At 45.7% G+C, this 12,302-nt stretch overlaps 1 protein-coding gene across 4 annotated transcripts in view; it reads left to right on the plus strand.

The window, feature by feature from the left end:
- The window catches only part of SPMIP4 (sperm microtubule inner protein 4), a 50,120-nt gene extending 38,280 nt beyond the window's left edge, over nt 1–11,840 (plus strand). For all 4 annotated transcript variants that reach the window (XM_019498110.2, XM_006275121.4, XM_014603074.3 and 1 more), the window contains 4 exons: nt 3,348–3,436; nt 6,072–6,246; nt 6,484–6,575; nt 10,965–11,840. In XM_019498110.2, coding sequence (XP_019353655.1) covers nt 3,348–3,436; nt 6,072–6,246; nt 6,484–6,575; nt 10,965–11,783 — 1,175 coding nt within the window. In that variant the 3' untranslated portion in view covers nt 11,784–11,840. The remainder of the gene's footprint in view (nt 1–3,347; nt 3,437–6,071; nt 6,247–6,483; nt 6,576–10,964) is intronic.
- The last annotated feature ends 462 nt before the right edge of the window (nt 11,841–12,302 follow it).

Here is a 12,302-nt window from a genome sequence, read left to right on the forward strand (position 1 = left end):
ACTCTTCATTCAAAATAATGAAATGTATGGGGGTAGATTTGCAAAGCCTTCATTTGCTCCACAAGACCTCATTAGAGGCCATGGTCAATTCCTGGAAGAGCCTATCAGGTTCAGAAATTACTGCCTCAGGAGTTGCAAATGTCTGCTCTTAGAAAATTATTTGACTTCATTAATTGCTCCTTTTCTGTGGTCAAACCTTGTCTGCGGATAGGCCATCACAGCTTGTGATCATTTGGGGAGACGGAAACCTGTACTCATGAGAGTGCAGATAACCCTGGGTAACTTGGGTGGACGCGATCACAATATGCTAGAATTCTAGATCCTGAGACAGGGAGAGCATGAGGTCAGCAAAATTAGGACGCTAGATTTCAAATGAAAAGAAAAGCATATAGGCAATGGAAGAATGGGCAGGTCACCAAGGACACGTACTAGAAAATAACACATATCTGCAGGGACAAAAACAGGAAGGCAGAAATAAAGAATGAGCTGCACCTGGCAAAGGAGGTTAAGGACAACAAAAAGAGGTTCTATAAGTGTGTTGGCCAGAAAAGAAGAACCAAAGAAACTATGGATCCTCTGTTAACAAGCCAGAGATCACTCCTAAATGAAGATACAAAGAAGGCAGAGCTATTCAACAGCTACTTTGCCTCAGTCTTTCGCAAAAAAATTAAGCTGCCAGACACCTAATAGGGATTATCTAGATAAGAAAGGGGGCAAACTGAGGGAGAAAATAACAAGAAGAGACCGTCAGAGAACTTTTATTAATCTGATCTGAATTAATTCAAGTCAACAGAGCAGGATGAGTTTTATCCCAGGGTCCTAAAGAACTGACAGAGGAGATATTGGAGCCCTTGGCAATGATCTTCACAAAGTCATGGGAGATTGGCCCTTTTCCAGTCCTCTGTTACCTGGCCTATGTAGTGCCCTTCTTTAAAAAAGGCAAGTAGGAGTACCCAGGGAACTACAGACCAGTTAGTGTCACCTTGGTACCTGGGTACCTGGGAAGTTACTGGAGCAAATCCTAAGGAAGAACTTGCAAGTATCTGGAGAAGGAAAGGCTGATCACCAGGGATCCTTGTTTTTTCTGATTAAAAATTTGCAAATTCTCTGCTAAAAAAAATCACAAATTCTCTCTTAAAAACCCCCAAATCCATTATTAAAATAAAAGGCCCCCCACAGCCCTGCTGGTGTCCCTCACTCCCCACAATGGGGCCATGTGGAGAAGCTGCCTGCCGCTGCATACTCTGTGCTGCCCTGGTGAAGCGCCTCTACACGTGGCTGCAGTGAGGGCAGTGATGCAGGACTGCACCAATCAAAACTGCCCCGCACACAGTGAACACGTCACCAGGGCAGCATGGAGCTTGCAGCAGCAGGCAGCTTCTCCACACAGCCCCGCTGTTCCCTGCCGCAGCAGGTTGCACCCACCAGGTGGTGGAGGCCCTGGGTTAGAGAAGCAGGGTGGGAGCTTGAGCCCACAGCCTGCACCCGCCCTTACCCCTATCCCATACATATATCTGGGGGGCATAGGTCCTCCCTGCCCTTCGGGATTATGTGCAGTGCCACGGAGCGAGCCGTGCCTCCCCGCCGTCTGCACAAGCTGCACGTGGCCCCGTCCTGCTCCCTGCTGGGGCCCCGCTGCCGCACATTGCCCATGCCCCATGCTCTGCCTAGCTGGGCAGCAGTCCTAGCCCTGTCCAATTCCCCCCCTGTTGTCCCCTCCCTCCATACAGGGGCTCAATATCCCATCCCCCCCACCCCACCACCACACACACACTTACCTACAGGAGCTGGTCTCCAGGCTGCTTGGGGCCATGTGCATATACATGCACATGGTGCCCCCCTGCCTGACCACCTTCCTCCCACTCCTTCCGAGCTCCCTGCAGGCTGGAACTGTGCCATCCTGTAGGGAGCTCATTGCAAAACTGCAAAATCCATGGGCTTCTCCAGTAATATGAGAAATCCATGTTTGCCTCTGGTAAAAAAGTAAAATCCATGGTTTACTCTGTTTTTCCATGAGAAATGGAAAACCCTGTTCCCTGCTGATCACAAGCAGCCAGCATGGATTTATAAAAAAACAACAAACAAACAATAGCTTAAAATTAGATCTTACTCTTGTACATTATGGGGGATATAGGTTTGTGAGAGGCTGTGGGTGTGTGGGTATGTGGGATGTGGGGGAGGGAGTGGATGGTGTGTATGGGGGTGGATTGGTGTGGGTGTGGGGTGAAGGAGCATGTGGGGGTGTGTGGATATGTGGGGTGTGGGTGTGGGGGTCTGCATGTAAGGCAGTGAAAGGTGGGGGTGTATGTGTATGGTGGGGTGTATGTGTTTGACTCACCCTATGAACACACACACACACACACACACACGGGTACCAGTGCGGGCCCCGTGCTCCCTTGTCCAGCGATGCATGTGGCAGGAGCAGGGAAATGGCTGGGGGTGGGGTGGGGCTGGGCTGCTGTGTTCCTGCTGAGGCTCCCCCTCGGTCCTACTGCCCCTAACTTCTGTCATTTTTGACAGGCAGCAGGGAGTAGATAAATATTTTCTAAATTTTTTTAGGGGCCCCACGGACCAGATAGAATGGCCTGGCAGGCCAAATCTGGCCCATGGGCCATATTTTGCCCACCCATGGTTTAGATTATGGTTGTATGAGATGGTTTGGACAGGGATGATCCTGCCTCAGGCAGGGAGTTAGACTAGATGAGCTCTGGAGGTCCCTTCCAGCCCTACTAATGTGACTAGCCCATCCTTCACTCAGGTGGCTTTTATCACATGTGTTTATATAAAGAATGCTTTTATGATTACTATATACCATTTTTACCTCTACAGAGCTCCGAGTAATCACTAAATAGTTATTCCTGACAACACTGCCCTGAAGTGTAAGTGCCTCCATTTCCACATACAATGAAACTGAGGGAAAGAGGCCACGTAGCAGGTTAGTGGCAGAGCCCAGTTTCTCTGCCACTAACTAAGTGGAACCCAGTTGCTCCAGTTAAGTCTACGTGATTAACCAGCATTAGTGGTACTTTCATTGGCATAACATCTCCCCTGCCACTTAGTTCCACCTCTGGAGATAGAATTAAGGAGACAGCCAACCCTGATTCACCAAGCCTTAGTGATATTTCTGTGGGTTTTGTTGTCATCATTTACTCTTTGTAAACCGCACACAGAAAATGCAGTGAGTGTCTTGCAAGCTAGTGTCAATTTATATTAAACTACAGTCTCTACAATAAAACACACTCCAGAAAATATTTGTGTTCAGGCCTAATTTCTCCACTTGAACTTCTCTCTTGCTCTGATTCTGGTGCTAACCAATACGTATCATACTGTTTTCCGTAACCTTTTAGGTAATCCATATAGACATGAAATCATCAGGATTCCATATGACTCCCAGAAGGAGGCCTTACAGTGGCCAGGACAGCACACGTACTTTCACGTAAGTAGCCACCACTGCGACAGGAAAATTTTAACATTTTTATTACCAAGGAAACCCTTCCAGGAGAGATCAAGATGATGAGTTGTCTTTCTAATAGTCTGTAAACAGGTGTTCTGTAGCAAGGGTCCCCAAATGTTTGCCCTTGAACAGCCATTTCAGAGGAGCAGTCCTGGGTGGCAGGCCTCATCAGAGGGGCTCATTGGCTGCATATGTCCCACAGACCACAGTTTAGGAGCCCTGTTCTGTACTGTGCCAAATCCATGGACATGAATTAAGCACAGCATATACACATGAAAAACAGCATATACACATGATACATGAAAAACAGTCATGTAAAGGAAGTTCTTTTATCCACCTCAGAAACATGTACACAAACACAGAAGCTTATACAGCCTGGCAGCCAATTAAAGATTCCTGGTTATAAGAGCTAACCCAATTTCTTATGCCTAGCCAAGGTATTTTGAGAGATGTGGAAAAGGGTTTTTTCTCATTATTTTAACAAAGTGACTGCTGAGCTATTCAGAGGAGGCTCCCTCATCCAAACACCTGGAGTGGCTTTTGCAGCAGATCCTCTTCCCTGGCCTTACTCTGACCCTGCCCACACATTGTCATGCCCCCCAAGCACACCCACACATACACATCTATGAATCCAGCTCTGCCTTACACATTTGAAACACTCTGGTTCCACTGCGCATGGACTTGTGTGACCACAGGAGAGGCAGACAGATTGGCCCCTAAGTGCTCAGGCTTTAGGAGTTGTTGGGGTTTTTTTAGATAGGTAGACAGATGGATAGAAAGACAAAGTCTCTGCTCAAAGGGTTCCAACATAGAGTTAGATGAAAGATGAGAACTGTGCAGGGTGTTGGGAAGTACAATGGTAAACAAACCAAACTGGGGGTGCAGTTTCATGTGCTTGCTGAAAAGTAAAAGCCAGTTGACTTAACTGTCCTTTTCATATAAATGTTGAGTGGAAGAATGCAGGACCCTATGTACCATATATAAGAGTACTGCAATACAAGAGCCAGCAAGAAGCAGGAGTAGCTTAGTGTGAAAACATTACTCAAGAGTTTCTTGTTGCAGTTGAATCATGTTTAATATTCTAATTAGATGGAAATACAAGTTTGAATTACAGTTGGACACTGAAAGTAAGGCCAACTCACATGAATAATTCCATCAGATGCATTGAATGAAAGATATGTGGAGGAACAGAGGGGAGAATGGTTAACGTTGAGTTGCACAAGCAAGGATTAGTCACAAGTGTGAAAGGTGCCTAGGGATCCCTATATTTAGAAATATACATTCAGCCTACCAACACTACTTAATGGGTATGACTGCTCTGCTTCCCCAAGGCTCCTGGGGGAACTACTCTGGAGCACATGCAAAACCTAGAAATGAGACAGTGAAGCCATGCTGCTACTTTCAAGCTCCGTCTTCAGTGTGCTTGAGACAGACAGCAGGGGGTGCCCTCACACAGCTTCACTAGGTTATATCTAGGTTTGGTGGCTGTGAAGCAGGAGTGGCTGGGTAGAGCATGCATAAGACTGATGCCTCCAGGAGCATAGGGGAAGTAGTTTTGAGATGTATGTAGTTTCCTTTAATGGATAATATTTCCATCCAGTGCTATAGAGTCACATACTTAGATCAGGGGTGGGCAAAATACCACCTGCGGGCTGGATCTGGCCCACCAGGTGACTGGATCCAGCCTGTGGCTGGCCCCACAGTGCTCTACCTGCCCTGCCTGGGGCAGTCTGCGCTGGGCTCCTGCCGGCCTGGGCCCTGGCCAGTGCACAGCTTCTGCTGGGGCTGTTCCTAGTGCAGCTGCAGCTGGGTGCTGCTCTGCACCTCATGCCTGCAACAACGGCTCCTGCTTTTCAACTTGCCCCTGCTGAGCTGAGCTGTGCTGCGCCACACCAGGCAAGCAGTTTCAGCCAGGTGGCTCCTACCCCAGCATGCAAGGCTCCGGCTTCAGTTCCTGGCTGCCCTCTAGTGGAAGGCAGCTGGGATCTGGAGGCAGAGCCCCATGTACCTGCCAGAGGGTAGGAAGGTGCAGAGCAGCACCTGGACAACTGCAGCAACACCAGGATCAGCCCACCAGAAGCTGCTCCTGCTCCATGCCCCCCACCGCCAGCAGCAGTTCCTCCTGCCGCATCACACCGTGCCACTCATAGCAGACATGTGGGTCTCTGGCTCCAGATCCCAGAACTGGAGGTGGGGAGTACAGAGCAGCACCTCATCGGGCTGTGTGTGCAGCTGGTCCTCAGCCCCACGTGGACTGCTGCAGCACAGACAATACCACTCAGGGCAGCTCTTCTGCATCCTCCCCATTCTTCCCCCACAGTAGGTCCCTGGGATCTAACGCCCAAGCAGCCCTCTTCCCCACACACACCACCCAACCCCCAAAGGCAGGGGCATGTGATCCCAGCCTCTCCCACCCCTCCTACTCCACTCCTGAACACTACTCCCAGCTGCCTACAGCCCCACAGGGAATTTTGGTGAGTTGTTGATGGGGAGAGGAGGGGTGCTAACCCAGCCCATGACAGGTGATCAAAACTCACTATGTGGCCCTCAGGCCCAAATAATTGCCCACCCCTGACTTAGATGAAGCAATATACTCTATACTTGTTTTATTTTTTAGCTTCCTAAATTTGTTGACGGAAGTGGTCAGAGGTATTATCCAAAGCCTCCAAAGACTGTGGCTCCCAATACTACTTTTAAACCCTTAGAACCTAATCTCTCTGCAAGAACAACCAACATGCTACGGAATTTAGAAAGGTCCCATTGGATAACATCTTATCACCATGATTTCACAGGTATGCGGTATTTTTAATATCAATGACTAGAGAAAAAGGTAACATAATGTCCGTATAGAAGCTTATCTAGTGAATTCACACTTCCATTTTTCAGTTCTATACCAAAATACTTTGGGTATTTTTATAAAGAAGATGCATCGTAAGTGTCTCACACAATGTAAATTCTTTTTTTTCCTATATATATTTTTTTCTCATATTTCTAACCACTGAAGAATAATATAATGTGTTTCCATTAAGGTAGAGGTCCTATGCAGCCCCTTGTATTGGATGATTATGACGTGAAGCTAATTGGCAGAATAACTGGAGAATTAGGGGAAGATGTGGAACTTGTAAGTACTGCAGTTACCAGTATTTGATTCTGCAACCAGATGTAACATTTGTTACTATAGTGCACTTACATGATCACACTCATTCTAACATGGAGACAAATGATCAAAAGCTGAATCAGGGTTAGTGTATTTTGTTGACAGAATTCACACAGTGTATTGACAATGTGTTTGTTTTATTATTTTGTTTTCTTGTCTTTTGAAGCTGCCACCAAAACACGATAATACTTCACAGTACCATTTGCCTGTAGAAATGACTAATAGCATCCTTGAAACCAGTCTCTTGTGAACTGTATGGTAGCACAGAAATTAAAACAAAATGAGTCAGATCCTCAGCTGGTCTAAAGCAGTGTGGCTCCATTAAAACCACCAGATGGAAATGTGGCCTATTGCCTTTATTGCACACTTTTTTTAATAACCTATGAAATCTAGATATTTTCATTAGACAGATAGTATCACAGGTTATCATCCATCTACTGCAGTAGTTTTCAACCTTTTTTCATTTGCAGACCCCTAAAATTTTTTAATATAGGTGTGAAACTCTTTGAATTGTAAGTGTGGGTATTCACATACTTTTGATCGATCATAGTAATCTTTCACAGACCCCTTAGACGTAGTCTGTGGATCCCAGGGGTCTGCAAACCACAGGTTGAAAACCACTGATCTACCAAGTGGCACCAGCTAAAATTAGGCAGGATTCCATTACTGTTTCATGACCAATCCATTTGTATTCATATGAGTAACTTGCCTTTCTATTTTAAGATGCATCAGGAATATCTAGTTCCACAGAAGTTTAATATAGAATAAAAATGCAGGTCAACAATGAAAAGTGTAAAACGGCATGAAAGTTCTATGTTTATCTTTCAGTAATTTCAACGTTGAGTGCACTCAGTATGCAAGCAACTATAAACAGTGCTGTTTCTTATCTGCCATCTGTGTAAACTCAATATGGGATATGATAATCACAGTGGACCACTTTCTTTTCAAGCAGCATTATCTATAATGGAAGCTGTTCAGGACAGTTTGTGTCCTCTGTGATACCGGTGCAATCCCATTGTGTTCCCAGGCTTTGCAGAGGTTTAACTGATTGTAACTTAGCAAACAGCTTTGTTGATAATGCAGATAAAGGAATAGATTCCAGCTCACTGTCTCCTGGCTCTGCTGTGCTAGCAGCAATATGAATGCAATACAAACTCCATTTGTCACTGTAGGTAAAAGATATGATTGCAGATGCACCCAACAGGCAGAGCTGTTGAGTAGAATGGTGCCATTTACTCAAAGTAACTTTGCAGAGTAGAATTACAGGTAAATGTTTCAAATGTATTTCAGGGTACATTTGTGTGATGCAGGGGGATGAGACAAGCTATGCCCTGTCCACATATAATAACTTCTAGACCCTAAGTAATGTAGCTGTGTAGTCGTGGTACTGCACACACACCAATTCGTTCTGCTCTGCACTTCAACCTTGCACTAATACAGGTATACACTTTCCAATTTGGGAGTTAGTGCATGTGGAGAGGGCACTGTGTATTTCAGTGTGGCATCAGCACATTTTACAGTCTGTCAGTACTGCTGCATTACAGCACCTGGCTCCACCGTACTGAGACATCCCACTCTGTATGCCCTGTCTCCCAAACCAGAAGTAGTTTAGCTGCCTCAGTGTTGCTGAGCTTATTGGCATGTGCACAGTGCCATACTACAGTGACTACACTGCCAGCTTGAGAAGTAAGCAGCCAGCTTGACAAAGTATCACAGTAAGGCACTACGTGTTACCATAATTGAGTAGTGCAGACATCCTTAGAATCGTGCTGCTTTGCATCATACACGCACATTCTGAGTTATTTAGGGCCTATCTGTACCACTTTTTCCAGTGCTCTTGAATGAACTCCTCTCGGGTACAGTCCTGCTGTCCTCTTTGTACATATTAAGAGCACCAATCTCAAAAGTGAAGCAGAGAATCCTCCCTGAATCCACTACCACTGCTCTCAAGCTCTCTGTCTCCAGCATGGTGCTATCTGAGATTCACTGCCTCAGGGTTTGGCAGAGAGAGAGTGCCAGTGGGTGAGTAGGGCTGTGTTTCTTAGCAGTGTACTCAGGAGGGTCAGGGAACAGTGTAGAAATACCCTGAGGCTTTTAAATCCTATTCTTAAAAATTGCTTGAGGCATGTAAGTATTAAGGGTATGAGCACACAAACAACTTACAACAATTAAAGAGGGACCTTACTGAACTGCCATGGTTTAGTAACTGCCTAAAAAGGGATGAACTGCCATGGTTTAGTTTCCACTTACAGTAGGGTAAAAATGCATGCCTGGATAGGTGCCATAGATAACTGACATGCAGTAGTTCCTCACCCGTTTTTTTTTTAACCCTGGCTATGTACAGACATTCTGTTCCTACTAGAAGAAATGCCACTTTCCCAGTGCAAACTACAAGTGTGAAAGCATTCACTTTCTCCTGAAGGTAACATCCTCACTCTGAGAAAGATCTTCCAGGTATCAACCCAGAAGGTCTCCCCTGAAAGAGAAACACTTTCACTTGTGCTCTGGTCCAGGAAGAGGGTGAAGCAACAAGGCAATGTGCCCACACCCATACCCCAGACTAGGGATTCAGTGGGCATGGAGAGGGGGCGGGCCACTGCAAGCTCTATGCTTGTACTGCTCTTTCTCCTGGAAAGATTTCTAGTGGTGGAAATTTCTAGTGCTAGAAATGAATGCCTGTTCAAGGCCCCTGTGTGAGTTGTTTGTATGCCCATACCATAAATCAAAGTCTTAAAGAAACTCATTGGAACTGGAATACGCAAGTGCCTAAATCTGGTTTTAAAAGCCAAAATAATCGGGATGTTTGTTTGTTTGTTTCAAACAGAAAGCTGTCTAGTCTACTTTTAAAAGTGACCTGGAAAAAAACAAACAAACTGGCAATAGGATACTGGGCAAGGTGGACCGATGGTCTGACCCAATAAAGGGCAGTTCTTATCATTTGCTGCTTCCAGGTGTACAAAAAAAGCTTGAACTCATATTTTCAACCACATCCATTCATTCACATGTTAGTGTTACTTGTCCTATAGACTCAGAACTGGCATTGGGAGAAACGCTAATTTTAAGTCACACCAGTTTTTCCCAACAGTGTTATCCCCCTAGCACTTTCTAAAAAAATGCAGAAAAGAATTAATTAAATCTTTGGATTATACCCCAAAATACAGTCTAAAAAAATAAGTTATTTGGATATATTTTGTCAGAGCTGTCCAACTTCTAAACAACCAGGGACCGCACCTGCAAGGGCTGCACATCAGGGGGCTGCACTAGCAGGGCCCCTCAGGCTGTACACTGCATCCATGGGCAAGTGCCCCCACCCTGTTACACCCCACACACAGGGGGGCAGTCCCTCGTGACTTTACACAGTGCATGGTGGGGACAGGTGCCCGCTCACCCCTTTGCACCATAATGGGGATAGGCACCTCCCCAACCCACTGCTCTGCACACACAGGGTGGGCATCCCTGCACAGCACAGCACCCCACCTTCAGCTCCCCATGGCTTCCCTGTGGCACCATGTCATACAGACACTCTGACCTGCCTTGCTCCCCTGGTACCACAGGTTGTACCATGCTGCCTCCTAGGCTGAATCAGGCAGCAGAAGCCAGGGGAGGAAGGAGGAGCCCTGGTGGTGGTGATGCCTGGATGGAAGACTAGGGGCTGCATGTAAACCCCTCATGAGCTGCCTGTTAGCCAGGCCTGTCTTGTGCTGTATGTCAGAAACTCCACTATGCAAGAAAGTATGCAGACTCCATGGATCTTCAAGTGCTATCACAGTACAAATTACAATGATGATAGCTCAGTGATGCGTCAAAACCAGGTAAAAATACAAATGTAGGTGTTTCCTTGCACGTTACAGGATCACTGATGGGAAAGATGATGACAACAGAAATTAAGAGAAAACAGCATAAGAAACTCATCTTCCCTCTTCACCCTGCTCCCCCCTCCCCCCAAACATACACCCGTGTGCTGCGCAGAGGTGTTGAGCACAATATATTCATCATCGTCTTCACAGCATAAAGACTTTGTGACGGTAGCCCACCCAATGCATTTTAGACAAGGGTAGGATCATGGTCTGGCTTTTCCCCTGGCTAACAGAACTGGCCCTTCCAGGGTAGAATATATACTATACACATTCAAAGAATGAAGCAGTGGCCGTGTTACACTCATATCTGTGCCCAAATATGGCATGATACCTGCCAGAGCTCCCAGTGAGGGAGCCACCCCCTAACTGCTTCCACTCTGGAGCTGTGTATAAAGACTTACAATTGAGCCGTTTTACCAAAGTAACCAAGATCTCATTCCTTTATTAAATTCAAAAGCTTAGCTGCTAGCTCTTATTCTGTTCTTAATTCCCACAGAAAGAAGCATTTCTGCCTAGTCTCTCCCAAGTGAGGCCCTTGGAAGGGCGCATTGCACGTTTACTCCAAGGACAACATCACCATGAATCAGTTTTACAAGAACAAGATTACTTCAACATTCACACACCTCCATGTGCATGTACAGCTCATGCCTTCTTACCCCGTTCCTCAGAAGTGATGCTGAGTAACCAAAAAGCCGCAGCAACTATGGGTCAACAATGTAAACACACAGAAACCGAGACCAAGAGAAGGGCTGAAGTGCAGCTATATCACCTACCTCAGGCATGGTACCAGAGAAAAGAGAGTCAGAATAAAAAGTTTCCAGTTAATAAGTTTCAGAAAATCACTGATACATGGCAAACTGAGGCTTTATACAGAAGGCAGCTTGCAGTAGGACCTGAATCTGAACTTCCCTCCAATTCTGTGAATTCCTGTTATTATGAAGATTTGAAACCCAGCCGTTTGGACAACTATATAGTATGGCATGACCCAGTTAGCCTAAGCAAGCCTGGCTTATTGAATAATAGTAGAGAAGATTGTCATGTTAAACACAAGCACAGTGCTCCAGAGGAAATCCTGTCTTCATTGAGTGTGGAGGGAAGCTCACCCAACAGGGCATTGCCTGAATGGATTCCCAATTCTGGGGTGCCTCGGCCTCAGACAGCATTGCTGGAGCTTCAAGATTTTTTTTGTAAAACAGCAGCACACAAACGTTTTCATGATTCGATTAAAGGAGAAGCAAAGAACCTCAGAGAGAATAGCTGGGAAGGAAAAAGGCACACATTCTATGGCTTCAATTCTTTTTATTTCTATAACTGAGGTGTTCCTTTGTCCTTTTAAAAATATCACAGCAAATAAAAAAAGGACGCAGTCAGACTCTCTCATTGTACTTTGTCATGTTCAAGATGTATTCATCCAAATGGTAGCGGGGCAGAGAAGAGCTACTAAGATGATCTAGGGAATGGAGAAGCCTGTCATATGAGAGGAGACTAAAAGAGCCAACTTGTTTAGCCTAGCAGAATGAAGGCAGAGGGGATTTGATTGCTATCTATAAATATGTGAGGGAGGCGAACACCAAGGAGGAAAAAGAGCTATTTAACCTGAAGAACAGTCTTGGCACAGGAACACATGGGTATCTATAGGCCACAGATTAATGCTGAAAATGAAAAGATGTTTAACAATCAGAGCGACAACATTCTGGAACAGCCTTTCAGTAGGAAAATGGCAGCAAAGTAAAACCCAATGGCTTTCAGAGTGGAGGCCAGTAAGGTTATAGAAGAGATTATCTAGTGTGGTTACCTACAATAATAGAGGACTGGACTCAGTTCCCCAGAAGCC

Source organism: Alligator mississippiensis, chromosome 5 (assembly GCF_030867095.1).
Source record: "Alligator mississippiensis isolate rAllMis1 chromosome 5, rAllMis1, whole genome shotgun sequence".
Taxonomy (NCBI): domain Eukaryota; kingdom Metazoa; phylum Chordata; order Crocodylia; family Alligatoridae; genus Alligator; species Alligator mississippiensis.